Raw genomic sequence first — 27390 nt, 5'->3', positions numbered from 1 at the left:
GCGGGGAGAGCAGCCCGTCCTCTCCCTCCCTCCTCTCCGGGCGCTCTCCGTGCTCCCCCCTGCAGAGTGCAGACTGCAGCCAGCAGTGAGAACAACTCACCTCCCTGGTTCCGATCGCCGGCGCCTCTCACTTGCCGCTGGTCTCCTCTTGTACATTGTCACTGATGCACAATAAACTTCCTGCTTAACAGGAAGTTTACTGTGTATCAGTGTCAATGTACAAGAGGAGACCAGCGGCAAGTGATACACCGTGAGAGGCGCCGGCGATCGGAACCAGGGAGGTGAGTTGTTCTCTCTGCAGTCTGCAGCAGCATCGGAGGGGGGAGCACGGAGGGTGGCCCGGAGAGGAAGGGAGGGAGAGGTCGGGCTGCCCTCCCCGCGGCTCCCCCTCCAGTATGAGGGGAGGGGAGCACCTACCTACCTACCTAATCTATACTGGGGGCACCTACCTATCTAGCCTGTACTGGGGGGGCAGCTACCTATCTAATCTATACTGGGGGGCAGGCAGCTACCTATCTAATCTATACTGGGGGCACCTACCTATCTAACCTATACTGGGGGGGGGCAGCTACCTATCTAATCTATACTGGGGGCACCTACCTATCTAACCTATACGGGGGGGGGGAGGGGGGCAGCTACCTATCTATACTGGGGGCACCTACCTATCTAACCTATACTGGGGGGGGGGGCAGCTACCTATCTAATCTATACTGGGGGCACCTACCTATCTAACCTATACTGGGGGCACCTACCTATCTAACCTATACTGGAGGGGCAGCTACCTATCTAACTTATACTGGGGGCAGCTACCTATCTAACCTATACTGGGGGCACCTACCTATCTAATCTATACTGGGGGCAGCTACCTATCTAACCTATGCTGGGGGCAGCTACCTATCTAACCTATGCTGGGGGCAGCTACTTATCTAATCTATACTGGGGGCAGCTACCTATCTAACCTATACTGGGGGCAGCTACCTATCTAACCTATATTGGGGGCAGCTACCTATCTAACCTATACTGGGGGCAGCTACCTATCTATACTATACTGAGGGAACCTACCTATCTAACCTATACTGGGGGGGGGGGCAGCTACCTATCTAACCTATACTGGGGGGGGGGGGGCAGCTACCTATCTAATCTATACTGGCGGGGGGGGCAGCTACCTATCTAATCTATACTGGGGCAGCAGCTACCTATCTAATCTATACTGGGGGCAGCAGCTACCTATCTAATCTATACTGGGGGCAGCAGCTACCTATCTAATCTATACTGGGGGCAGCAGCTACCTATCTAAGCTATACTGGGGGCAGCTACCTATCTAACCTATACTGGGGGGGGGGGGGCAGCTACCTATCTAATCTATACTGGGGGGCAGCTACCTATCTAACCTTTACTGTAAGCAGATCCCCCCTTTAGTGTATATAGGCTTAGGCTACTAGTCTTACAGTCGCAGATCCCCTTTTAGTGTATTTAGGCGGCAGATCCCCCCCCCCCCATTAGTGTATGTGTGTGGTGCGCTCACACGCGAAGAGGATGAATTTGGGGGGGGGGGGGCACCAAAATCTGGTTCTGCTCAGGGCGCTGTGAAACCTAAGGCCGGCCCTGCAGCTACCTATCTAATCTATACTGGGGGCACCTACCTATCTAACCTATACGGGGGGGGGAGGGGGGCAGCTACCTATCTATACTGGGGGCACCTACCTATCTAACCTATACTGGGGGGGGGGGGCAGCTACCTATCTAATCTATACTGGGGGCACCTACCTATCTAACCTATACTGGGGGCACCTACCTATCTAACCTATACTGGAGGGGCAGCTACCTATCTAACTTATACTGGGGGCAGCTACCTATCTAACCTATACTGGAGGCACCTACCTATCTAATCTATACTGGGGGCAGCTACCTATCTAACCTATGCTGGGGGCAGCTACCAATCTAACCTATGCTGGGGGCAGCTACTTATCTAATCTATACCGGGGGCAGCTACCTATCTAACCTATACTGGGGGCAGCTACCTATCTAACCTATACTGGGGGCAGCTACCTATCTAACCTATACTGGGGGCAGCTACCTATCTATACTATACTGAGGGAACCTACCTATCTAACCTATACTGGGGGGGGGGGGGGGGGGCAGCTACCTATCTAACCTATACTGGGGGGGGGGGCAGCTACCTATCTAATCTATACTGGGGGGGGGGCAGCTACCTATCTAATCTATACTGGGGCAGCAGCTACCTATCTAATCTATACTGGGGGCAGCAGCTACCTATCTAATCTATACTGGGGGCAGCAGCTACCTATCTAATCTATACTGGGGGCAGCAGCTACCTATCTAAGCTATACTGGGGGCAGCTACCTATCTAACCTATACTGGGGGGGGGCAGCTACCTATCTAATCTATACTGGGGGCAGCTACCTATCTAACCTTTACTGTAGGCAGATCCCCCCTTTAGTGTATATAGGCTTAGGCTACTAGTCTTACAGTCGCAGATCCCCTTTTAGTGTATTTAGGCGGCAGATCCCCCCCCCCCCCCCCATTAGTGTATGTGTGTGGTGCGCTCACACGCGAAGAGGATGAATTTGGGGGGGGGGGGGCACCAAAATCTGGTTCTGCTCAGGGCGCTGTGAAACCTAAGGCCGGCCCTGCTGTCAGCACACTGTTAAACTGTAATATCATTCACTTGAGCCATAGGGAAACATGGACATTACCTTGCACATTCAGTTGTAACTGACAGCTGCTGGTATATAACTGACAGCAACTGGTATATTTCAGTTCTGACTAAATATTGTCAGAACTGGAGGTGATCACTGTAAGAAAAAAATGGTGAGCTTGTGAGAAGAAATGACAGTGAGGTAAGTATGTAATATTCATTTGCAGCTACGTCATGTGTTTATTTTAAATAATTTTACTCACTTCAGGTTCCCTTTAAAGAACCACAAACCCTGTTCCTTCGCAGTACTGCTCCCCATGCCGGTCCCTTTAGAGATGGATTAAGGTGTAATGGGGCACTAGGCAAGGTAGTAGGTTTGAGGCCCCTTGTGGTCCTTTGGGTAAGCTGAAGTAGAGAGAGGTCAAAGAAGGTGGCTGGTGGGCCCCTTGACCAAGCATCTGCATAGGTTGCCTGGTGGATGATCTTGCTCTGGGTCCCTTTGCTTCCTGTTGCTATGTGAAAACTTTACTCTGTGATCTGTAGATCAGGCCTGGCCTTCTGTAGCCAGAATGCGTGATTTCTGATCAGGGTTAAAGAGGTAGTAAAGATACAAAGTTGTAATGCTTTGCCTACATAAGCCCTTGGTTAGACCTTCTCTAGCACAACTTCTCACACAGTAAACATATTGAGCCTCTGTTATGGCATTAACATTTACTTGGAGTTCCCCTTTAGGAAATTAATACCATTTTTATGAAAAAAATGCAATATTGGGTTCCAAAAGAAAACAATAAAGGGAAGGAAATCATGAATTATAAAATACACAGTTAAAATCGAAATAGCTTTCAAGATGAGCTTTGCTTACAGGCTGCTAATTATCTGGCAGAACACAGGGAAGGACCCTGCGCCCCCCCCTCCTGCAGGAAAGTCGTGTGTTTATTGACACTTACATGCTGCTTGAACAAGAATGGTATTAATGATGCTGCAGATAAATATTGTCACAGCTTTCTCTCTTCTCTTGTGCCTGGCGGTGGGTGGAGGAATAGTGGAGCTGCTAAGCAACATCACAAGGAGTTATGTGTTTATGGATGGAAGTGACCATGACAGACCTTCATACTCAAATTATGCCTATTGTAATAGAAATCCAATGAGGGACAACGTGAGACACCTGAATCGTTCGCTAAAATTGCACCGTTAGCGGGAACCATGAGGTGTCATGGTTCCCGCTAACGGTGCAATTTTAGCGAACGATCAACCTTCCGATCCAATAACTGCAATCAGAAGGAAAGTATTGTAAAACATCGATTGGTCCTATAAATGGGATTGAAATTATAAGCAATCCGATTGTTTCTGATAGAATCAATCCGCACGCGGATAAGATCTTTTGTGGTCAATTGGCACTATCAACACTCTCCAAACCGCTCACAAATAACGGATACGAAAGTCGATCATTCCCTAAAGTTATATCATTAATGACCCCCTTTATCTCTGGAGTGAGTTGGGGTGTACGGCTGTGCAATCTACCTAACCAGTTATAAGAATGACCTTCACAAATATCACCACTGGTGTGGCATAAAATAGGATGTCAGTAGTCAAGGCAGGATTTATACTTTTTGTGCCCCTAGGCCAGTGATCTGCAAACTTGGCTCTCCAGCTGTTAAGTAACTAAAAGTCCCACAATGCATTGCAGAAGTCTGACAGGCACAGTCATGATTCATAAAGGCAAATGCATTGTGGGACTTGTAGTACCTTAACAGCTGGAGAGCCAAGTTTGCAGACCACTGCCCTAGGCCATGCATGTTGTGACTCCCCTTTCTTGTGCCGCAGAGCCTCACCCAATCCACGAGCAGCCCCCTCTTCCATGTGTATCATCCCTGTATGCAGCCCCTTTCTTTCACTAACAGCTCCCTTCAGCATCAGTTTCCTTTTTCATGTGTTGTTCCCCATTTTCAGCCTCCTCTTTCGCATGTATTATGTAGTAACCCCTCCATGTTCAGGTGGTGCACCGTGGCCGGCAGCCACCCAAGGTCAGTGGTCTTTCCAGAAATGTAGTGGTGATAGAATCACAAGAGCTACCATTGTTGGCTTGTTCTTAAAGGATACCCGAGGTGACATGTGACATGATGAGATAGACATGGGTATGTACAGTGCCTAGCACACAATTAACTACGTTGTGTTCCTTTTCTTCTTTCTCTGCCTGAACGAGTTAAATATCAGGTATGTAAGTGGCTGACTCAGTCCTGACTCAGACAGGAAGTGACTACAGTGCGACCTTCACTGATAAGAAATTCCAACTATAAAACACTTTTCTAGCAGAAAATGGCTTCTGAGAGTAGAAAAGAGATAAAAAGGGTCAATAGTTCATAGATTTTGGCTCTGGCATGCTTCAATGAATGAGTCATTGAGCAAAAACAATAGAGCAGTTAAAACTTAAAAAGTAGATTGAAACATAAAATAAAACTGTGGAATATCTTAAAAAGTCATTTTTAGGAGAAGGAAGTTAGATATAATTGTTTCTTTCATTAGTTTATTTTCGCCTCAGGTGTCTTTTAAAGGTCTCTAAAGCTGTCATATTTATTCTTCTGATTCAGATTCAGATTGGAGCGGGTTGGTCACATTGGGTGGCAATCTATGTGTGTATGGCCACCTTTAGCTTGAAAGGAATACCTACTTCCAATATATCTGAAGTTATTATACCAATTCATTTTCTGGTTTTATGGCTGAAATCTTCCCTTTGCTTGCACAGCACTTCTGCTTGTATTGTGGATATATAATTGGGTAAGCAGAGTCCAGTGTCCAAACATGTGTTTTCTGCCAAGAATATGGAGACTTGATTATCTCATCCTGTGAAGCAGATATTAAACTCAGCTTAAGCTTCAGGACGGGTCCAACTCATTTATTTTTCTAAAGAGCAAGCAGTTTCCTGGATAATGGTTTTCCTCCTCAGTGAGGAGTATAGGCTCCCCATCCATCTAGCTCCCGCCAGTGTTTATTACAGCAGAATTATTCATCAGATGGATTTTACAATGCGGTCACCTTTAAATGGAAATCTTACTCGTTTCCAGTCAATTTAAAATAAAAAATAAGATGTTTGGAAGGTTTACAAAGCAACAAAACGGTGGTTTTAAATTATGTTTATTAAAACTTCTACAAATAAATGTTTGGTGCATGGAATGGCCATATCACTTTATTTAGGCCGGGTGCACACGTAGCAGAAACGCTAGGGTTGCGTAAAACGCTAAGTTTTATGCAACAATGTTAGTCAATGGGACGCAGGAAAAAATGGGGAGACCTGCTACTTACATTATGCATTTCGCAAATGCTGGTTTTGTTGCATATTATGCAGGATTGGTGCCACAACGCATATAATGAAAGTCAATGGAAACATTGCGTTTTTATGCGGTTTTTATGTGTTTTATAAAAAAATAAAGATTTCTGAAGTATTTCCGCTTCCTGTTATCTTCCTAATGATCTGCATCAATTGAAATATAAAAATGCATGCAAAATGCATGAAAAACGCATCTGTGTTTTAAACAAATGCAAACGCAGCAAAAAATGCTGCAAAAACGCAAAAAAACCCCTAATGACATTAACATAAAACGTGACATAAACGGCTACTTTTTCACACTGTCATATGTGAACCCAGCCTTATAAAGTTTTCTAGGGTTTCAAGTAACAAAGTCCAGCACTGGTTGCATACACTGAGGCCCCCTTTATATCAGTGCTTCCTCCCAACCCTGTCCTCAAAGCCCACCAACAGTACGGACTAGGACTCACTAAAAACTGAAAATCAATATAAAAAACATTAACATTTTCATAGTGATATTTGCATTATACACTTCGAGTTCTGTAGCCATTTTGGACCCCACTCTTCAATATCCCCTCTTCCACCACCTGGCGGCGCTGCACTGCTGACACCATCCCATGGGTTAAGATCTCGTGTTATATCATGTGATTGGAACTCCAAAGAGGATGTCGGCATTGCAGTGAGAGGAGACAACATCCAGCCGACGGGACAGGTCAATATGAAAGCTCCCTGCGCTGCTCTGCATACCCGGCCAGGCTGGGAAAAGCATGCTTCTCCAGTGGCCAAAAATAGAAAAATCAGCCCTGCAGCCACATATAGTTTTGCTATATTTGGCTGCTAATGGGTTAATTATGGTCGACTGACTGTTGTTGCAATGTTGCTGCTGTGGCATAACTACAATCCATGGGGCCCCCAGGGAAACTTTGATCAGGCCCCCCAATGTTCATACCACTTCCCTTGTCTCCCGTTGAAGGGTCATAAACAAGGGTGGCAATCATGCTCTTCAAACCCATAGCAAGCATAGCCACAAAATTAACTGATTTGATATATAGTTCCCTGTAGCAGTGGAAGGGAAGGTCAGTAGTTGGGGGGGGGGGGCAGCTCTGGGCACCCCTGTGATCATGGAAGCTGCTCCCCACTAGTTACGCCCCTGCTGCTAAGATTTAAAACTCTTTGTGTATTTTGCTGTCAAGAGTTGTTCCTATAGAAAACCATCAGGTGATGTCTCTCATAGTAATCAAACTCAGAGATCTCAGCTGCACACATGGTTTGGAGTATTTTGAACAAGCACTGAGACAAGTTCTCTTATATTTATGAAATATTTGAACGTTTTCATGAATCTGCCTTAAATCTGCAATGCATGTAGACAGCAAGCCTCTGCAGCCTCTTCTCCGTCATGGTAAACATATTACTGTATCCAAGACGCTTTGTGCATAAGCCATAGAGGAAGCTATTGCAGACATGACTGACTGGACCGGCTCACTCTGTGTAATAGTTGTTTGGCCTCCAGTGTGGAATTAGCTGATAAGCCTCTCCTTGAAATTTGTGGATTTTGAGAGCTTTTGGCTGCGAAAAAGATATTCCTAATACTGAAGGCTTAGGGGTTGGATGGAGCACAAATATAGCTTTATTGATCTTCCTTAAAATGTGTCTGTCCCTCCAGACAGGCAAAACATTTCGAGCCATATTTGAAGATTTTATGCAAATCCGTTTCTTTATTGTTATTGTTGTTTAGTTAACACAAAGGGATCTAAATTCAGAGCGTTCCGACCTTTAAACAGGTCATTTTAAAATGCAATTTAATTTCTTTCTCGAGTCAAAAACAGGTTTTAGCAGATTACAGTGGGTTGCAAAAGTATTCGGCCCCCTTGAAGTTTTCCACATTTTGTCATATTACTGCCACAAACATGAATCAATTTTATTGGAATTCCACATGAAAGACCAACACAAAGTGGTGTAGACATGAGAAGTGGAACGAAAATCATACATGATTCCAAACACTTTTTACAAATAAATAACTGCAAAGTGGGGTGAGCATAATTATTCGGCCCCCTTTGATCTGAGTGCAGTCAGTTGCCTATAGACATTGCCTGATGAGTGCTAATGACTAAATAGAGTGCACCTGTGTGTAATCTAATGTCAGTACAAATACAGCTGCTCTGTGAGGGCCTCAGAGGTTGTCTAAGAGAATATTGGGAGCAACAACACCATGAAGTCCAAATAACACACCAGACAGGTCAGGGATCAAGTTATTGAGAAATTTAAAGCAGGCTTAGGCTGCAAAATGATTTTCAAAGCCTTGAACATCCCACGGAGAACTGTTCAAGCGATCATTCAGAAATGGAAGGAGTATGGCACAACTGTAAACCTACCAAGACAAGGCCGTCCACCTAAACTCACAGGCCGAACAAGGAGAGCGCTGATCAGAAATGCAGTCAAGAGGCCCATGGTGACTCTGGACGAGCTGCAGAGATCTACAGCTCAGGTCGGAGACTATGTCCATAGGACAATTATTAGTCGTGCACTGTACAAAGTTGGCCTTTATGGAAGAGTTGCAAGAAGAAAGACATTGTTAACAGAAAGCATAAGACGTCCCGTTTGCAGTTTGCCACAAGCCATGTGGGGGACACAGCAACCATGTGGAAGAAAGTGCTCTGGTCAGATGAGACCAAAATGGAACTTTTTGGCCAAAATGCAAAACGCTATGTGTGGCGGAAAACTAACACTGCACATCACTCTGAACACACCATCCTCACTGTCAAATATGGTGGTGGCAGCATCATGCTCAGGGGGTGCATCTCTTCAGCAGGGACAGGGAAGCTGGTCAGAGTTGATGGGAAGATGGATAGAGCTAAATACAGGGCAAACTTGGAAGAAAACCTCTTGGAAACTGCAAAAGACTTGAGACTGGGGCGGAGGTTCACCTTCCAGCAGGACAATGACCTTAAACATAAAGCCAGGGCAACAATGGAATGGTGTAGCCACCCTGGCGTTCTATTTCCCCAGGATTTCCGTGCAAAAAGTGGTTCAATTAATTTCCAATAATTTTCAACCAATTTTTTTTGCAATCATTTTTTTTATATTGAATTCAATACAGGTTATTGTATTGAATTCAATAAAAAAAAAGTGTTTGCTGCGAGATTTTGATGATGCTGTGTGACATTGGTGCCATCAACGCCGATCGACGGGGGACATGTGATCGCCAAGGGAGAAGCAAAATCCGCCAAGGGACATGGAAGAAGGCACTGGAGAAGCTATCAGAGGTACGCGGCGAGGGATCAGCATGCCAATGGTGAGTATAAGACCCAGATGTATAGCCAGATGTATTAGCCAGATGTGCAGCCAGGTGTAGTTAGCTAGATGTTTTGCCAGGTATATAGGGAGCAAGATGTTTGCTGGTGTATAGGAGACAGATGTGCAGCCAGGTGTATAGGAGACAGATGTGAAGCCAGGTCTAGGGAGTCATATGTATAGGGAGCTAGGTTTGCGGGTGCCTCTGCCCCCCCCAACCCCATTGCCCCCGATGCCCCCTAACTGTGGCCGGGTGTCCCTTCTGTGGGGGGGGCTCCCCTTCTGTGCTGGCTGGTAGTGGCCGGCGGGGATCCCCTCTGTGGGGGGGGGGAATCCCCATACTGTGCGTGTGGGTGGCCCTTCTGTGTGTGCATTGGGGGGGGGGGGCAGGTATCATCCTTCTATGGGGGCTAGTCGTGGTGGGTCGGGGACACCCCCTTCTGTGGTGGGTGGGAGGTGGGGGTCCCCATCTATGCGGGCTGTGGGTGGCCTCTCCCTCCTCTTCCCCCATCCCTCCCTCTCTGTCCTCCATGCCCCCCCTCTCACCCCTGATCCTGTGTCCCCCCACTACACACAGCATACAGAACTAGCATCCAGCCACCCTGGGAATCCCTGTGCAGCCGGCGGGGCAGAGAATGTGTGGGGCTGTGCAGGGATTCCCCTTCTTTGCCGGCGGGTGGCTGGTGCGGGGATCCTCTCTGTGCGGGGGGCCGGGGATCCCCGTACTGTGCATGCGGGGTGACCCTTTTGTGTGTGCGGGGGGGCGGGTATCCCCTTCTATGGGGCTGGTCTTGGCCGGTCGGGGACACCCCCTTCTGTGGTGGGGGGAAGGTGGGTGTCCCCATCTATGTGGGCTGTGGGTGGCCTCTCCCTCCTCTTCCCCATCCCTCCCTCTCTGTCCCCCGTGTCCCCCCCCCCCCCCCCGATCCCGTGTCTCCCCCCTGTAAGAAGCCCTGATCTACTCACCTGAGGGCTTTCTCCTGCGGCGGCCACGATGGACACCCTCCTCCTCCATCGCGAAGTCTCGTGTTCTCTGTAATTACAGTACGCAGCTTGGTGACGTCACCAAGCCGCGTACTGTAATTACACAGACCGGGACTTCGGCGATGGAGGAGGAGGGTGTCCATCGTGGCCGCCGCAGGAGAAAGCCCTCATGTGAGTAGATCAGGGCTTCTTACAGGGGGGAGACACGGGATCGGGGGGGGGGGGGGGGACACGGGGGACAGAGAGGGAGGGATGGGGAAGAGGAGGGAGAGGCCACCCACAGCCCACATAGATGGGGACACCCACCTTCCCCCCACCACAGAAGGGGGTGTCCCCGACCGGCCAAGACCAGCCCCATAGAAGGGGATACCCGCCCCCCCGCACACACAAAAGGGTCACCCCGCATGCACAGTACGGGGATCCCCGGCCCCCCGCACAGAGAGGATCCCCGCACCAGCCACCCGCCGGCAAAGAAGGGGAATCCCTGCACAGCCCCACACATTCTCTGCCCCGCCGGCTGCACAGGGATTCCCAGGGTGGCTGGATGCTAGTTCTGTATGCTGTGTGTAGCACAGATCGCTACCCACAGCGTGCTGGCAGGCATCCAGCCATCCTGGGGAATCCCTCTGATGAGGGAAAAGTGCAGCCGGCGGGGAAGAGAAACAAGAAATCTCCCTGGCGGTATTGACGAGCTCAGCACGTCAATACCGCTTTCAGCAAGTTTTTCCTGGACGAGCTGAGCTCGTCAATACCGCCAGGGTGGTTAAAACAAAACATATCTATGTGTTAGAATGGCCCAGTCAAAGTCCAGATCTAAATCCAATCGAGAATCTGTGGCACGATCTGAAAACTGCTGTTCACAAACGCTGTCCATCTAATCTGACTGAGCTGGAGCTGTTTTGCAAAGAAGAATGGGCGAGGATTTCAGTCTCTAGATGTGCAAAGCTGGTAGAGACATACCCTAAAAGACTGGCAGCTGCAATTGCAGCAAAAGGTGGTTCTACAAATATTTACGCACACCCCACTTTGCAGTTATTGATTTGTAAAAAATGTTTGGAATGATGTATGATTTTCGATCCACTTCTCACATGTACACCACTTTGTATTGGTCTTTCACATGGAATTCCAATAAAATTGATGCATGTTTGTGGCAGTAATGTGACAAAATGTGGAAAAGTTCAAGGGGGCCGGAAACTTTTGCAAGCCACTGTAACTGTATATATTGCAGGGATTTTTTTTTCCCTTAAATTTTTAGTTTTTGCTTTACACAACATGCTTTCAAACTGTTCAACAGTACATTGATAAATCAGAAGGGAAACCGTAATCACAGTGATAGGTGCATATACATACAATAAACTATAAATCAATAATAATAATGCTATATATATATATATATATATATATATATATATATATATATATATATATATATATATATATATATGTGTGTGTATATGTATATCCACTTCAGCCTAACTGGACGAGTATATTCGTCCAGTGTAATTGTGGAGAGTGCACCACCAGTTTGTTACTAAATGAGGCACATGTGGTATCATTTTATGCAGGACAAGTTGTAGAATACATTTTGGTTTGTTTTAAAGCTTGGACCCACATCACAAGGAAATGGGTAGGGACAAACTCAATCCAACATAAAAATTAATTTTCAAAACTATAATTAAACGTTGGAAAGTATTAGTATAGCTACACAAGACATATGGGGTAACATTTTAACCATGATAAGTAGTAGAATAGATTTTAGGGTGTTTTCGGGTTAAGGGCTATGTCTTGTGTATTCTTTTTAGTAACAAACTGAATCACAAGCAATAAAAAATTGTATATTTTGTATCAAAACCAAGACTTGTAAACTGAAAATAAAGTGAAAGAATATAAAAGAAAATAACTATATTGTTTCCTTAGGAATTTGGCTTTTTAAATATGTATGCCATGAGGGTATATTACTGTTATTTTTGCAAATAAGGGTTTGTAATCATCGATGGTGTACAATGAGAAAGCAAAAAACACAAGACACTTTTATTTCTAAATACAATATTGTCATCAAACATTGTACTAGGAACATATTCTAAATGTTGTAATAACCAGGATGGATAAGCAAATACAATTTATGGGTTAAACTTATAGTTAGCACTGTTTATTGTAAAGCTATAATGGTTGTAAATGGAGAAATAGTGTGTTTTTTCCATTTTTCCTTATGTTCCCTTTAAAATGCATAGAAAATTAAGTAATTACTAAACAAAAATATTACTCACTAAAAGCCTATTTTTTCCTGAAAAAAAACAATACATAGATCATTTAGGTGTGATAAGTAGTAATAAAGTTAATGGCAAAAGAACGGGAGCAGCACTGATATGTGAAAACTGCTCTCTTCCTGAAGTGGATATGTATGTTAGCAGTAGAGTATTGTACTGTGTTAGCCATCTGTAAAAGCAAGAAGTTTTGAATCAGGATTTAATCTGACGAAGTTGGCCAATAAATGGTATCATCCTGATTAAAAAATAAATAAATAAAAAACACACATACATATTATATATACTGTATATTCAAAATAAATGTACACATATCCCCTTTTACATTTAAAAAGTGTCTAAAATCCTACCTTATAGCAAAATTATAAATTTGCTAACTGGATTTCACAATTTCCCAAAATGCATTTATGTTGCAAATCTCTATTAGATTACATCAATCACAACTGTTTCATCACACATAGGATTGCTGTCTCCTCCTATTTTATCATCACCAAATGTATGGGACTCACTGTGGTGCCTGTTGACCTCTCGTGTTAACTTACATGACCCTGCAGGCCTCAGATTCCACATCTGGAAATCCTTTCAGGGTTCCTGCCAAGATGCGCATTACACAGTGAAAGCAAGTCAGTTCTCCATAACCTCAATTCATCATCCCCCCCTTTAACGCACATCCTTCAGGGACCACTTATCAGAGGCTCCATTCTGTAAATATGGTGTCCTGAATTTATAAGAGAAGGTTATATGTTGCTTTTGCTGGAATGGTTGTGATACACGTGAAACATTTATAGTCCGTGTATTTCGAGGTCTAATACTTGGACAGGCAACAAGCTAGCTCCTCTGCGAGCTATAAGATGAAACAATGGAGCCTTTCACTGTAGGGATGTCCCTCACTGCTCATTTATGGTGTTCTGGGCAGTGCTGCAGACAGGTTCTCCTGGAAAACTGTTTCTGTTTTAAGTATGTAACATGAAACTTTTTATTGTGCTTCGCTCTCTAATGATTAGGCATCGAAGGAGTCCCTTCACTTTTCCAGATTGTCTACTGCTAACAGGACAAATAAAACACGGCTTGATCCAAAAAGAACATTTAACGTTCACACGTGCACTTGTAAAACCATTGTTACGTAGGAAGGAGAAGCATTGATCAATTACTTCTTTCTTCCCTTGAAATGTGTGACTGTGGTAAACACCTATTGCAACACAAAATAAAGGCCTCATCCTCCAATATCAGAAGACCCATTAAGAAATGTAACCCAAGTATTAAGCGCGTCACAATTTAACATCTGTATTTGCCTGCCTGGATACAAGACGTGTCCACAAATAGCAGAAGAAAATTGGTTCACATTTTTCATAACTATAGTTTTGGATTTATGTCATTGCACTTATTTTTGGTGCATCAAATTTATTTAAAGTGGATGCAGGATTAAATGTGGGCTTCTGAAGCGATGAAGTCCATTCTCCCCCCCTTCTATTACCTTATTAGGTAATGTAGCCTCCTTACCCCATCTCTCCAACCGCCATGGTGTTCCAGGTTGCAATATCGCAAGTAGGAGCTCCTCTTTAGAAGGCTTCCAGAATTGCAAATGCAGAATAATCTCATGAGCTTTGCTTTTGCATACATGCGGTTGTATTTACGTTTGCATTTGTGCAGTTGCGTTTGCATCTTTTAAAGCTAATGTTAAGCGTAAAAAAGAAACAGATACTCACCTATGGAGAAGGAAGGTTCTGGGTCCTATAGAGCCTTCCAACTCCTCTCACAGTCCCCTGGCTCCAGCGATGTCATCCCTATTTAAATCCCCTGCCGCGGGGGGCTTCGGAAGTCTTCTGATGCCTGAGTCCTCCCGAAGACGGGCAGCTACATACTATGCATGTGTGAGCGCGTGAGACAACACGCTCAGGCATGCGCAGTACGGAGCCACCCATCTTTGGGAGCACTTGAGTTCCCAAAGACTTCTAAAGCCTCCTGCAGCAGCACAGAGCAGTTTTCGACCGATCGGTCAGATTCTGCTCCCGGGGGTGACAGCGCTGGAAGAAGGGGACCGTGAGAGGAGCAGGAAGGCTCTGTAGGAATAGGACCCAAAGCCTTCCCTCTCCATAGATATCTGTTGTTTTTTTTTTGTTACGTTCAACATTCACTTTAAGATGATGGTAACCTGAATTTGACACAGCTACCCACTGGGTTGATGTTTAACTATGTACAATTGTTGTATTTTCTATTTATAATGCTGTGGGTGCTGTATAATCAAAGCTATTTTTTACTTTGTCTTCTTGTTAATATTCTTGTTAATGTGCTGGCGCAGACATCTGCAGTCATGGGTCAATATCATTCTCTTTTTTTTGTTTTCTCTTCTCCTTCCCGACTATGGCAGACCTTATATATTTCTGTAGATAATTCCTGGAAATGGCACGTTTGCCACCAGCCAGGAATGTGAACTCTCAGGAGAGCCACGTGTGTGTTATTTTAGTACCACTGGTTGATGAGGACCATAGGAGGTTAGAGGGTGGAGGTCAGGCTTCTTGTCATGCCTTCCAGTTCTAACAGGTTGCATATGGAAAAGGCATATTAAATGATTAGATGATAAAATGCTTTCAGAACCCCAACTGTGTGAATCATAAATATCTCTCAAACATGGCTTTACTGGTCACGTCTGGATAACTGTGATTGCAGGAGAACTTGACTAATAAAGTTGAACAGCACCTAAAGAAGCCCTCCAGTAAGCACTAACTTTATATATAATACATCTAGAATGCACAAAGAACATGACCAAATTAACTCTAAATAAAACCAACATTTTTTGAAAGCAATGCTGCTTTTCGTGTTTTCATGCTTCTAGCTTAGATAGATATACAATAAAGGCCAGGTTTCACCATTTACTCTACATAAATAGGAATACTGTCGATTACTAATAACAAATTAGTTTGTTTGACACGCAGTGCAGTTACCAGGCAGTTAAAAATCACAAGGTCATCTGACCACTCTAAGGCTCAATGCACTGCCCACTTCTCAATGGCTGGGGTAAGCAAAGGTTAGTATTGGGCTACCAGTTATGGTTTGATAGTCTTTCAGAATTTTCTAGACCCTATAGAAGGTGAATGTCAAGGTCTTTCTTTTATTGTATTAGGGGCGGGGTGTACAGCTGTAGCTGTGTTTCCCCCCCCAAAAAGAAACTGACTGAAGTGTTAACTAGCTGTAATTAATCGTGTCAGCTTCTTTTTTTATACTGCATTCTTCATCTTAATTACAATGGATTTATTCTTCTTTATTGCCCATATAGTTATCTTACTTGCTTCTGTCCCAAAGTAATGTCCTTTATGTAAAAAGCACAAGTCCCTTCAGTTCAGAGTATAGCGGTGCTGCTAGCTACTATTGCATGCATATGATACATCAAGTTCATTCAGAAAGATCATCAGTGAGGAAAATTAATTCTCCTTAATTCTGCACAAATAAGCCGTGTTGTGTGTTTGCATAGACTTATCAACTTCCATTACTGATCAAATCAGGAGTTACAGATTGCCCAGCAAGGTCATGGTGAACCAGAATTCCTAGGAGGGTGTAAGAGGGTTAAAAAAAGAACCAAAAAACCCTCTTACTAAAATGTGATGCAAAGCAGATGCTTTCCTTCTTGAAACAGAAGGTATTTGCGATTATTCAGGTTGGAGTAAGCATATGGTGTCCCACAGTGCATCACTGCTGAATATGCAAATTGTCCCCTTGATCAAATCTGGGGATGCAGTTGCAACATCACTGATAAGCCTCCCAAGCAAAGTGAAACACAGTTTATTAACCCTTTCAGTATCCATTTTATCAAACTGTTGCTCCTTCCTAATAATTCTTATGCTAATTTGTTCCAGCACAGAGGAAATTTTGACTATAAATCAATTCATGCTAAATGTAGTAATTAAAACAAGAAACACTGCCAATCCAACTGCCTTATTACTGCCTGGGTGATTATTCACACAATTACAAAAAGTTATTTTTTTTGTACGTCACCAACCTCCCAGGTGAGAAAGATGAGAGGGCAACGGGGGAGGTTCTGTGGCTGGATAGTGTAATGGTTAAGGGCTCTGCCTCTGACACGGGAGACCTGGGTTCAAATCTCGGCTCTGCCTGTTCGTAAGCCAGCACCTACTCAGTAAGGAGTTTCTTGGGCAAGTCTCCTTAACACTGCTACTGCCTTCTGAGTGCGCTCTTGTGGCTGCCTAATAAGCGCTTTGAGTCCGACAGGAGAAAGGCGCTATACAAATACTGCAATTATTAATTCAATCAAATCAGTTCATTCAATCAAACGTTATTGTTTTATCAATAGGGAGCTGGACAGCTTTGTTTGAAACGATATGATTGTTTTAAAACATTAAAATGATCACTGTAGATTCGTTCAAAATAGATAATTTAAAGAGCAACTGTATTGTAAAATCCCATTGTACTCTTCCTGATTTGCATTCTGAAATGTATCACTGGTGGTGACATCTTTAGTTCTGCCAGATGATCTGTGTGGAATGTTCGTTACTGAGAGTTCTACGCACAAAGAGAGATATTGCTTGCTTGACAGGTGCAAAAACTCAGTTATTTCCCACAATGCATTGAGGTTCACAGACAGCAAAGTGTCAGTACCTTGGCCATGACAAACACATCTACATGAGAAAAGATTTATCATAGGAAAGGGGGTATCAGCTACTGATTAGGATGAAGTTCATTCCTTGGTTTAAGTTCCTCTTTAAGAAGATTTCATTAAAATGCACACTTGCTCCTGACTAGCGCACAGTCACTGTTATTAAAGGTGTTTCCACATGGGGGCTGGATCAGTGAAATGCAATACAGCTCTAGCCCACAAGGAGGGCCACTTTGAACTCACTAAGGAAATTGCACAGCAAGAAGAAAAGCAATCTTTGTGACCCTAAAATTTGTATTCATCAATCGCTAAGATGTTGACGTTCATAATTGTTACCTTATTTATTAACCAGAACGGTGGTATCATATGGCCCTGATATGCTTGCCGCACGCCAACACAAGATGTACAAAATGTAAAGTGTGCTAAAAGATATGCTTTGGCCCAATCAAAACAGTATCACAATAAAGAAAGGTTTCAGTGTGATTAAGAGATGAATAAAGGCTTCCATTTCTCTCTGTTTAGGTATTTATACAGCTGCAGAGAAATTGTGCTGAGGAGGAGTACAGCGGGGAGCCTGGGCTTTAGCTTTGTAGGAGGTTCCGAGGATTGCAACCGGAACAAACCATTCTTTATTAAATCCATACTAGAGGGCACCCCCGCATACAACGATGGAAGAATCAGGTAATTCATCTTGGTTCCTTCTTTGCATGTCTTTGTAAGTGATACAAGTGATGTCAGTGGTGGCCGCAGTGACATTTCAGAACGTCGTATACCCAAAGCTCCGGCTAAATGGCTGTATTTCCTGAGCATTTGGCATAATTAATACAATGAATGCACATGTGTAATTAGTTTGAATTAATTCAGTCCAGAAAGCAATATTCCCAAATCTCCCCACAGATTTTAGTTTTTAACTCTCTTTCCTGGCATTTAGAAATTGTATTGAAAGCTGATTCGGGATCCGCTGGAGTTTAGCTTCTGCTTTCTCTGTGGAAACCACGATTCCTAGTATACGGGGTTAAGCAGTTAAGGGGAACCTAAACTGAGAAGGGTATGGATTTTTCCTTCTAAAATAATACCGGTTGCCTCTAATACTTTTAACCACAGCCCCTCAACAAGCATGCAGATCAGGTGCTTTGACTGAAGTCAGACTGGATTAGCTGCATGCTTGTTTCAGGTGTGTGATTCAGCCACTACTGCAGCCAAAGAGATCAGCAGGACTGCCAGGCAACTGGTATTGTTTCAAAGGAAACACTCATATCCCCCTCACAGTTAAGGTTCCCTTTAAGAGAAGGTTATGGTTGGCTATTGTTAGGCCATGGTTCAGGGTTAGGATAAGGTAAGGCTAACAGGCTATAATCAATAATCATGTTTCAATAAGATTAACAATAATTCAACATATTTTTATGGGTATGATGCTGATGCTATATAAATGGCAAATAATAATAATAATGAGTAGCACATTTTTTAAAGTGTTAGATTTACTAGGTCTATAAACCCTGCCTATTTTTGTTTTCCTTATTATATTACACATTTACCATAAGTACACTTTGAGCTGTCATTTTTCCTTTGTATTTAAACTCACCCTGTTGTCTCGGTTCCAGGTGTGGGGACATGCTTCTGGCTGTGAATGGGAGATGCACATCTGGGATTACCTATAGCTACTTGGTAAGGATGCTGAAGGAGTTGAGAGGAAGAGTGGTACTTACAATAGTATCATGGCCTGGATCCTTCTTGTAGATGGCTCGTGATGGCCTCACTTCTACATTCCACATAACGTACTACTTCTCACACGTTCTTACTGCCGCTATTAGTCTCCTTATCACTTGCGTTTTCTGTCAGTATTGGATATAAATGACCACCAATATTGTACATGCATGCCAGAAACTGCGCTTTCTACTATCCAGACATCGAGCACTTTTACACCGCCATCTGAGGAATATAACTGTATAGATGTTGTCTGTTGTATTTTGTCTGGCAGGTTTATCTGTGTTTTGCCTCCAGTGTTGACTCTGTTGAAGCTGAGTGTGTCAGGTGTATTACATTGGCATAACATGTACATCATCCAGCTCAGCCACTTGTAATGTCTGTTAAGTGTAATGATGTGACCAAGTTGGAAAGGTAGTTGCTATCGCTAACACAGACATTGTGACATCACCCATTTATCACCATTTAATGCTCAATGACCCTGTCTGTTTTTATGTGTGGAAAGTAATGCTGCCAGAAGTGGTATAACCCAGGATGGCTGTGTCAAGGTGCCCATTAACAGTACAATCTCCCAAATGATCAGCCATACGTTGTGCCCGATTGCCGTCGAACGGTCGTTCTATCATTGTTCCATTAAATGAATTCTAGAACTGTTGGTCTGATCAAATTGCCTATCATTTGTCACTCCATTGGTGGGCCTGATCGATTTTTTCTGATCCATCACAATAATCGGATCGGGCGGTTGATCGTTTGAGAAATTGGATTCTTAATTGGCACCTTCCTACAGATGAACCCATGACATCATCAGAATCTGATTGAGGTCACTTTTTGTTTTGGGCCAGCGCGTGTCCATGAAAAATCTGACCACGAATGAAAAAGGGGGCACCATAGTTTGTTTACCTCCACAAGGTCTCCATACTTAGGATATGTTTAGACAGCTGCTTTTCAGATTTAAAAGCGGACCTGAACTCAGAACTTCCTTTCTAGTGTAAAAGATAAGCAACAGCATAATGACCTTTTAAGAAAAATATTTCTTTGTTACAGCTTACAGAACCCTTGCAGTAAATCTGCAGTGTGTCTTCTTCCAGCTTTCATAGAAGCAGACAAAGGGTTAACATCCTGTGTTTACAAATGAGTTGCTCTGCTGAGGAAGCCAGCTGACACAGCTGAAAGATCAAATAACTTGTGTTTAGTCACAGATAAGGGGGGATTGGACAGGCTAAACTCTCTCAATATATGCAGAGTGCATTTTTCTGTTTTCCTTCTGTCCTGTGCAGGAGTTTAGGTCCACTTTAAGTGAAGTCTTTGTACATTTGGAGAAAGGTATGCTAAAGCACTTCTGAAAGGCCATACACACATTCATTACCAGTGTATTTGGTCTTGTCTTTGACAACTCCCTGAGCAGCACTGCTGTTGCCAAAATCTCAGCATATTATAGCTCAGGGGTCAGGATCCTTTTTGGCTGAGAGAGCCATAAATGCCACATATTTTAAAATGTATTTCCCTGAAAGCCATACAATATGTTTCAAACTGGGACAGTGCGCATGTGCAGCAGAGTGCTCACGTCCCTGTTGCCATGGTGATGTGTTTACAGTTGATCCCCCGGGCAGCAGAAGTGTCAGACACGTCTTCAGCTTCTCTTGGGTTTCAGCGATATCAGCAATTTCCCAGAGAGTCAGACAGGAGAAATACCGACTAACAGCTTGTACAATTAGCTAGCTGACTTGGGGGTTGATTCACTTTGTAGGACAAGATCCCCGCACTTTGGCACAATAGGCTGCCTGTCAGGTGACAGGCAGCCTAGTGGGACAATCAAAGTGTGGGGATCTCGTCCTACAAAGTCACTGGACCTGACAGGATCCAGAGTGGGACAATTGGAGCAGCTGTTGGTTTTGGGGGGAGCGGGAGTAAGTTAGTAGTGCATGCTACAGCAGTAGTGTGCCTACTCTGAACATTTTACTTGCGCTGCTTGAGCAGTGTAACTTAGTGAATCAATCCCTACTGATTTGTCTGTGAGCCAGATGAAGCCATCAAAAGAGCCACATCTGGCTCCTGAGCCATAGGTTCTCTACCCCTGTTATAGCTACTAGTATAGCATGCAACTTGAAACAGAGACAATTATATTCAGTATCTGATTAGTTTGGCTCTGTTCCATGTTGCATCCTGTTTGCACCCCATGGATAATTTCATCACAAACCTTAAAGATCCACTCCAAACGTGTATCTAATAGAAAGATCAGGTGTTATCTGTGCCATAATGTACCACCAAATTATTATGCAATCATTCCTTGTTAAATATAATTTCTGGGAATAGGACACCATATTTTACCATTCAGGGAGATTAAAAATGGACCAAAAGTTAACTAAACAAACTTGGTTGATTGAAACACATGAATGGGATTCTGGCCCTCATTCAATTCACTTGTTCTCCTAGGTGGTATTTTCACACATTATCAATAACATTCCTCTTAAGCCATGAGCAGGTAAGAAAATACTCAGAATAATTTTGACAGTACATTCTCACCTACTTTTTAGTACTTTTTTTTTCAACTGCAGAGTACTGAAAAGCTATTTTAAATAGAAGATGAAAAAGAAGAAAACTTAGGAGAAAAAAAAGTGTATTGGATAATAGCCTCTGTGTGTATTTTCCATCTTTAGAATGGTTATAGTGATCCTGAACTGAGGTAACACCAATAATGCAAGGATCTAGGCAGATCTACCAAGCTGCAGTACTGCTTACGAATAGCCTCCTACCCTGAGCCCTGGTGGCTGCTCCCTCAGAGCAGCTTGCCAATTCAGGTTGCCTAAATGGCAGGTTTACCCTTAAGTTCATCTGTGTTGAGCCTTGTTCACATTATAGGCGTTTTTGTTACATTTTAAGCGCGGGCGATTTTCAAAAATGCCCTGAAAGCGGTTGTGCAATGATTCTCTATGAGAGAGTTCATATCAGAGCGGTTCGTTTGCGATCCGCTTTGAAAAGCGGTGCTTGGGCCATTTGTGAGGCGATTTGCCTCAATGGAAGGTATAGGAAAAACGCTCACAAATTCGCTTTGGCAAGCGATTGCGTGACCTTTTAAAAAAAAATAAAAAAAAATACATTGTATTTATTTTTTTACGGATAAAAAGACGGAAGCGCTCTGCAAAAGCACTTACAAAAACGAGTGAACGTGCAGAAAATCGCCGGAAAACGCTTTAAAAAAAGCCCACCGCGGACAGACACGCAAGCCGAACGCAATGTGAACAAGACCTTAGGCAAGTTTTGGATCACTTTAAAAGGAAAATGCCAATAGTTTGACTTGGGGATAATGTTTTTATTGCACTTTATAGGTCAGCAACAGTAAACCAAGCAGTAAAGGATGACTTTAGCCCAGGCATGGGCAAACTTGGCCCTCCAGGTGTTAAGGAACTACAAGTCCCACAATGCATTGCAGGAGTCTTACAGCCACAGTTATGACTCCTAAAGGCAAATGTATTGTGGTACTTGTAGTTCCTTAACAGCTGGAGGGCCAAGTTTGCCCATGCTTGCTTTAGCCAACCTAAGGAACAAAACACACCTTTTTATGAAGCAAGGGCACTTAACATTTATAGAATCTTTGTGCAATCAACAGCCATAAAAATGGGAAAGAAAATAGGAGTGTTGCTCCTCCTAAGCAAAGCCATAGCTATTACTGGCAAGGGCAGACACCAGGGACGCAGGGCTCACAATGACGTTTAGTGATGCTGCAGTAGAACACACAGACAGATTATTTTGTGTCCGGTTTAAAAGAGCAGCGTGTGTGTATTTTAGCAGCTCACATAGCTTCTGAAACTGAGCCAAAAATGTTAATATGTAAAAATGAATGGCACCAGCCAGACTGGAGCAAAGAGGCCCCAATATGTGTCCTGCAACAGGGGTGGGAGCCAAAAAAAGGTCCCATCTAGTGGTCTGTAAAGAGTTTGATGTATTATATGACATAATAATTATTAGAATGCAGGCCTACATGGGTATCAGTGATAAAACTGCATCTTTATTAAGCCTCATCTACACGGTACAATTTTCCATCAGATAGATGGATCTATTAGATACCGTAGATCTAATAAGAAATTGCATCATGTGTAGACATCCAAATTGTTTCAGATCAATTTTACGATAGAGTTTGCTAAGTACCCAAAATCTTTTGCAAAATCTAACGCAATCCGATTGGACCAGTTGAGAATTATCGAATAGATCTGTCTAATAGATCCCATCTGATGGAAAATTGTACCATGTAGATGAGGCTTTAGTGTACATAAAACATACATACAAGCCATCCAAACCAGTAAACATAAGATATGGTTTCTTACAAAGTTGCAGGTACCATATTGTGTACACTACATTACAAAGATGAGAGTCAGGCCTACATGAATAATGATATCTATTGTATTCAGCACTATTTGAATACCAAGTCTTTCTTGTCTTACCACCCCTATTGTACAACAGGTCCTGGGACTACAGTGCAATGCTTTAGGTGTTGCAAGTAATTTCATATTCTAGTGCAAGTTTTTCATTACCATTATACTTTTCATCATGCACTTTGCACTATTGTGTTGTTGAAATGTATGGCCACAAATGTTAATGTTAGAAATCTCAGCAGCTATTACAGAGAATTCTGTATGAAAGTTTTTGCTTAGACTACAGTTGCTATTTAGAAACTTAAATACAATGGTGGAGATAAGGAAACAACTGCTCAGAAGCCAACTGTGAGTTCCATTATCAGTCCCACTGATGCCCTGCGTATGTGTAGCACTCAACAAAAGTGAAGACTGGGGCCCATATGCAATTCACTTTTTTCTCCCAGGAGATATTGTCACACCTTGCCAATAAAACAACTTTTACACCACTTACAAACAAGAAAATATTCAAAATCATTTTGATAGTACCTATTTACCTACTTTTTGGCACTTTTCCATTTGTAAAGTACTAAAAATGTATTTATTTAAGATGAAAACTTATATCCTAGGAGAAAACTCAGGAGAAAAAGTGAATTGCATACGGGCCAGAGCCTGTTACAAACTACCAACTACCAATCCTGGTGTATATCTAGCAATGAAAGCTAAATGTGTATCACATTCTCTAGATTTTGCAAGTAAATCTTAGTTTGAGCCTAATGGTTAGTTCCCATTAGGTCCTCTGCCCCACTGGTTTCCACATTGAAGGGCAGCAAACCAAGGAACATGCAGAGCAGTACCGTGCGTTACTATGGGCCTGTTCACTAAGTCCATTTTCATCAGATACGGGTTTGTCCGATGCAGTTTTACAACGCACATTTCCAACTGCATGGTTTTTACACTGGATGCGTTGATATATATTAACACTTCTTAAAGTGCACCTGAACTCAGAACTTCTCATCTGCTCTAAAAGATGCGCAACAGCATAATAGCCTTTAAAGAAAAACATTTATTTGTTACAGCTGATACAAATCCTAAAATAAATCTCCAGTGTTTCTACTTCCTGCTTTCATGGAAGCAGACATATTGTTAACATCCTGTGCCATCTCTGCCATGGCAGTTAGGTGACAGAGGAGAGAGATCAAATTACATCTTGTGATTAGACACAGCTGAGAGAGAATTAGAAAGGCTAAACGCTCTAAATACATGCAGGGTGCATTTTTCTATGTTTTCCTTCTATCCTGTGCAAGAGTTCAGGTCCACTTTAAAGTTGAGTTCATCCTGGAAAAAATGCAATCTTTTCAGCGGATAGGTACTAATATAAATGCGGCAAAAAGAACAATATCACTATTTCAGGAAAAAAAATACCAGACTAAAGCACACTAATAATAGTCTTAGGTGAAAATACTGTAATACTCTCATCCTATTGCAGTCAACTCCTTTTGTATAGATTCGCCACTATCTCCATCTCATCATATCATCTTACTGTCACACAAAGCTGTAGGGAGTAAAAACAATGCGAGCATAACATACTTTGGAACATTCTTCCACTTGATTTTGTGCAGTATCCTGTTGGCTCACAGACTCATAATTTCAAGATGTAGGTCATGGCCCAGTCTGACGCGAGGTGCTGAAATACCGCGTCTACTCACCAATCCTGGGCTGTGCCATAAACATGCAAGAATTTTCCACAGTATTTCAACACGTGGATTTGTATCATTGTTTCTGGAAAGCTTGTGGGAGGGAGATACCAGCATCACCTGTAAAGTTGAGATAAGATTTGACAAGTGGAAAAGGCAGGACTGTTTATATGTCAAGCCTAAACCATGGGTCTCTACACCTGAGTCTAGATCGCCTTCATACAGAGCAGAATAAATTACCGGTACTGGCTGATCTGCTGAGGAGACAGATGCTTGTTCATGGAACAGCATGTCAGCTCAATTCAATGACTGTAATCTGTACACACTCTACCAGAGCCTGATCATCCACGAGGCAAACCTAGGCAAGTGCCTAGGGCCTGGAGAGAGTCTAGGGGCCAGGTGGATACTGATCCCCACCTCCCATTCCTAATAAAGCCAGGTGATCATCAGTGGTTGGCACTGCTATCTTGCCTAGGGCCCCATTGCAATTAAATCCGTTTCTGCACTCTATTACTGATCCAAGTTTCTGTTTCAAATAAGCTGCAGGACCAGCGCTACTATAAAGGCAAATGGAGCAATGGCCCCAGGCCCCCCCCCTCCAGGTCTCCCCCCTGACTTGTGCTCCCTGGGACCCCTGCAAAGTTTTGTCAGCACAGCAACTCACCTGGCTGTCCCGATGTGCTACTCCATTCGTTTCTGCTTCCCATCTTCATCCTGCTGGCTGCCTCTTCTCCATGATCTGTTTTATGTCATTACACAATAACATGCACTGGGTCACTGAGAAGAGGCGCCGCTGTGTGGATGAAGACAAGAGCGCCCAAACTGGAGCAGCATGCCGGGACAGGTCAGTTGCTATGCTGACAGAGTACAGTCAAGTTTACGGGGCGAGATCTGGAGTGGGGTCAGCCAGTTCAGGGCCCATGGGGGTGGAGCATGGGGGCCCCCAGGTTAATTTTGGCCCGGGACCCCATTGTGACTTGAACCGGCCCTGATAAGCTGCAAACATGCTTGCAATATACTGTGGGGCTAAGTGTGGAAATAATCAAAAACAGACTTCTGTTATATAGAATGGTCTCTGCCAGGGCCAGATTTATACCTTTTCCATCCTAGGTCAACTATCACGCGGCTCCCCGTCTATGTGTAGCAGCTGCTCACTCTTTCCTTATGGAGCCCCCTTTCCATGCTCAACACCCACGTACAGCAGCGCTCCTCTCCATGTGTTACTCCCTCCTCCTGCATATGCAGCAAACCCTCTTCCAAATCCAGCTGCCCCTTCGGGCATCAGCCACCACAGGCCCAGGCCTGTGTGGCCTTTTCAAAATTCGCTGCATATATGGTTATAGGGAAGACTTTACACCAAAGTCCACTTTCAGTAAAGGACTATCCAGCTAGGAAATAATGCTTTAGCATTACCATTTAGCAATATACAGTAATTTGACCCATTTTGAACCAATTAGAGTACTGAGTGCAGAGTAGTATCCATTTACTCCTATGCAGGCAGTTTTTCATATCTGGCCAGAGATTCTTTTGTGAACACTAGAATATAATTGGCCCTCAGTTGCCAAAAGGGAGATTGTTGTTTATACTGCAGGTGAATGTTTTTGTATGGTTGTGTGAAAAAGCCAAACATTCAAGTGTGTCACTGTCTAAAAAAATGTCCCTGTAGAGAGAAAAAGTGTGATTAGTATTGTTACATGCAGAGTTGTGACCAAACCCGTTCATTTTACCGGTTCCTGATCAGAATGTTGCTTTTTGCCTTGGATGGGCAGGAAATGCAATCTCATTAAGGAAAATCTATTTTTGCAGTTGGTAGAACTGCATTAATCAGAACAGGTTTTCGTGCTTATTAGGAAGCATATATTATTTAGACGCACTCCAAAGCACTGGAGATCATGCTGGGAATTTATATTACCCGTGGGGGGACCTACAACGCTATATTAGTGATCAGCCTTTCAGAATACATTCCGAAGGGTATAGCACATTGCATAAGAACTGTACAAGAAATGTGTCCTAACCTGTCATGCTGCAGAGTACAAATCATTATTCGGTTTTAGATAAACTTTATTATATTATCTAAAAAAGGCACCCAAGAAAAAAAAAAAACTACCTATAAAGAGGGATGGGTCTGGCTCCCATAGAGCCTTCCTGGATCTCTTCCCCATGCTCTCGGCTCATCTGTCCTCTTGAAATTCCACACCTTTGGGAGTCTTCAGAAGCACTTGCGCAAACACTTGGGGACACGAGTGCTTCAGAGGCCTTCCGAGCACTCCTGAAGGTGCAGAATTTCAACAGAGGACGGGATGGACCGAGAGCATGGAAAGAGGACAGGGAGGGCTCTATGATATCCAGAGTCTTCCCTCTCCATAGTTAAGAATCTAACACCAGAATTGTTCACCGTTAGTAAAGGTGAACAGGGAACTATGCCATTACTGACACAATGTTCACATTTCATGCAGCTGTTGCAGAGAAAATCCATTTGGAAAAGTCAGTTACATGATCCAGAGATTATTGCACAAAGTACACAGCTGC

The 27390-nt window shown here is 43.5% G+C and overlaps 1 protein-coding gene across 3 annotated transcripts in view; it reads left to right on the top strand.

Annotated features, from left to right (window-relative positions):
- The window catches only part of LNX1 (ligand of numb-protein X 1), a 226713-nt gene extending 199782 nt beyond the window's left edge, over positions 1–26931 (top strand). For all 3 annotated transcript variants that reach the window (XM_068278564.1, XM_068278563.1, XM_068278565.1), the window contains 2 exons: positions 17634–17792; positions 18713–26931. In XM_068278564.1, coding sequence (XP_068134665.1) covers positions 17634–17792; positions 18713–18848 — 295 coding nt within the window. In that variant the 3' untranslated portion in view covers positions 18849–26931. The remainder of the gene's footprint in view (positions 1–17633; positions 17793–18712) is intronic.
- The last annotated feature ends 459 nt before the right edge of the window (positions 26932–27390 follow it).

Source organism: Hyperolius riggenbachi, chromosome 1, assembly GCF_040937935.1.
Source record: "Hyperolius riggenbachi isolate aHypRig1 chromosome 1, aHypRig1.pri, whole genome shotgun sequence".
Taxonomy (NCBI): domain Eukaryota; kingdom Metazoa; phylum Chordata; class Amphibia; order Anura; family Hyperoliidae; genus Hyperolius; species Hyperolius riggenbachi.
Note: the sequence above shows the minus strand (reverse complement) of the source record. Positions and strands in the feature narration are given on the sequence as shown.